At 49.8% G+C, this 2,500-nt stretch overlaps 1 protein-coding gene across 1 annotated transcript in view; it reads left to right on the top strand.

The window, feature by feature from the left end:
• LOC121709692 (protein sprouty homolog 3) overlaps window positions 1-2,255 on the top strand; it is a 10,802-nt gene extending 8,547 nt beyond the window's left edge. The window contains exon 2 of the mRNA XM_042093269.1: window positions 1-2,255. This exon is cut by the window's left edge and continues 546 nt beyond it. Within this exon, the coding sequence (XP_041949203.1) occupies window positions 1-518 (518 nt within the window). The 3' untranslated portion in view covers window positions 519-2,255.
• The last annotated feature ends 245 nt before the right edge of the window (window positions 2,256-2,500 follow it).

Below are 2,500 nucleotides of genomic sequence, written 5' to 3'. Positions count from 1 at the left end.
CGTCAGAGGCACTGGGCAAGGGCGGCGGCCTGTCCGGCGAGGACCACCTGGGCCTGCACCTCTTCATCTGCGAGCGATGCGGCCGGTGCAAGTGTGGCGAGTGTGTGGCGCCACGCGTGCTGCCCTCGTGCTGGGCCTGCGGCCAGCGCTGCCTGTGCTCGGCCGAGAGCGCGGTGGAGTACGGCACGTGCCTGTGCTGTGTTAAGGGCCTCTTCTACCACTGCTCGGCCGAGGACGACGAGGACAACTGCGCTGACCGGCCCTGCGCCTGCACGCCGGCGCGTGCCTGTGCCCGCTGGGGCACCATGGCGCTACTCGTGCCCTTCCTGCCCTGCCTCTGCTGCTACCCGCCCGCCAAGCTGTGCCTTGCCCTGTGCCAGCGCGGCTATGACCGCGCCACTCGGCCTGGCTGCCGCTGCCGGAACACCAACACCGTCTGTCGCAAGATCTCGTCAGCCGCGGCCGCCGCCACCAATCAGCCGCCGTCGTTCCAAAAGTCCCTGGAAAAGCCAGTATGACGAAGATGATCGAAAGGAACAACATCTCCCTGAGTGCCCCTATATGCCGCTACTGATGTCGTCATGGTTACCTTGTCCCTTCCAGACTTGGTCGGGGAGGGTGAGCTGACCAAACCTCTCTAGACCTCCTGCCCTGCCCCACTCTCTTGACAGACTGTCACCCTCTTCCAACTCGTGGGCTATGCCACTACAGTATGAAGCTGAAGCACCGGATTGATGCTACCCTCTTTTTTTATTGGTTTTCATTTTGTTCTGTTTTGTTTTGCTGGACTTAATCTATTTATTTCCTATTATTTATTTGATGCAGTTCTTGAGCAAAAATGGTTTCGGGTGAGCTGGTTCATCAGAACAAAGGGCAAAAATCTGCAGTCTGGGTGGATGAGTCAGAATAAACATTCTGGCCTCGGAAAGATATGGTGCTTTGTTGGGACTCAGTTGGATGGCCACACACACAAAACTCTCCCTGTAAAGCCTACAAAACTACAAACTGTGTGTGCTGGCTGGCATTATGCCCCTTAAGGGATCATAACTCCAGGGGAAAATACAAACTCGACAGAGAAAGATAAAAAAAAAAAAACACTTGACGGGTGAAAGAAATTTTGATACCAAATAAGAGACCACGTAATGAGGAGTGTTGGAAGTGAAGATGAGACCCAATCTGATGAGCTCAAAAACATGTTGAGACAGCGGAGTTCACATGTGCTTCCATTAGGACCAGTGAAAGACAGAGAGAAAGTGCGAGAATGAATGAAAGAGGGTATAGTATTGTATGTACTGTATGTGTGTGTGTGTATCTATGGCTGTATCTGTCTCTCTGTGTGTGTGCGAGTGTATGTGTGTGTAAATGTGTGTGTATACACACTGCACCGTCTGTCTCAGGCCTGTGTATGCGTGTTCATCAACAGAAGCCTCCTCTTGATCTGCTCTTTTTATTATTTCATTTTCTTTTCTTTTTTGGAGAAGCCTCTGCTTCAGAAGATAGCATCCGTTCAGCCCCCCCCCCCCCCCCCCCCACACACACACACACACACCCTCCTCTGAGCACTATTCTCTTCGCTCATCCTCCCATCCCGTCTGGTCCCGTCCATCCCTCTCTCATATGGTCCAGTGTCACATGACCACCTGTCTGTCCTCTCCTCCTCCAAGACACGGGACCAAACTGTAAGCTATGCTGCTGCTGCTGTAGCACTAACTATACATTCCCAACATAGGAACTGAGAGAGGACACCACAACAAGATGGTGTGTTCCTGACGAGTAAGAGGCCCACAGAGTGTGTTTTTTGTGTTTGTGTGTGTGTGTGTGTGTGTGTGTGTGTGTGTGAGAGAGAGAGAGAGAGAGAGAGAGAGAGAGAGAGAGAGAGAGAGAGAGAGAGAGAGAGAGAGAGAGAGAGAGAGAGTGTGTGTGTTTCACTTTTTGTGCAACACAGTACTGCATAAGCTGTTGTTCTCGTTGAAGGTAGTTCCTGTGCTTTCTGTAAAAGGCAGGAATAAAGTGACAGTAGCCTGTCAGGGGATGGACAGTATTAATGACATACACCCCCAGACTCACATCTTCTCTGATTGGCTGAAAGTGAGGGCTTGGAGAGGCTGACTGAAGTGTCACCCTGAAGAGGAAGTAGCATTTGCACTGGAAACAGGGAGCAGAGCATGTGACCCGAATTGGAAGCAGCAGGAGATCAAGGGAACAAGCTATTGAGGACTCTTCTGTCATATGCTCTGGCATCCCCCCCGCCCCCACCCCCCCTAAAAAAAAAATGAAGAGAACAGAAGAAATTGGAACATGAACAAAGATAACATGCAGTGTCAAGAATGTGCGCATTCACCTATAAGTATGCACACTATTCTCTTTGTTAGAGTTCCTTTGCTATATTTTTGTATGCACATAGGATGGTATTTGTATTGTATTTTTATTCTATTGGTTTTGTATTATTAATAATAGTACATGCTATTATTATTATTGCTGTTATTACTTATTATTACTT

The sequence above is a fragment of the Alosa sapidissima genome, chromosome 5 (genome assembly GCF_018492685.1).
Source record: "Alosa sapidissima isolate fAloSap1 chromosome 5, fAloSap1.pri, whole genome shotgun sequence".
Classification (NCBI taxonomy): Eukaryota; Metazoa; Chordata; class Actinopteri; order Clupeiformes; family Clupeidae; genus Alosa; species Alosa sapidissima.
This window is presented reverse-complemented; position numbering and strand designations above follow the sequence as displayed.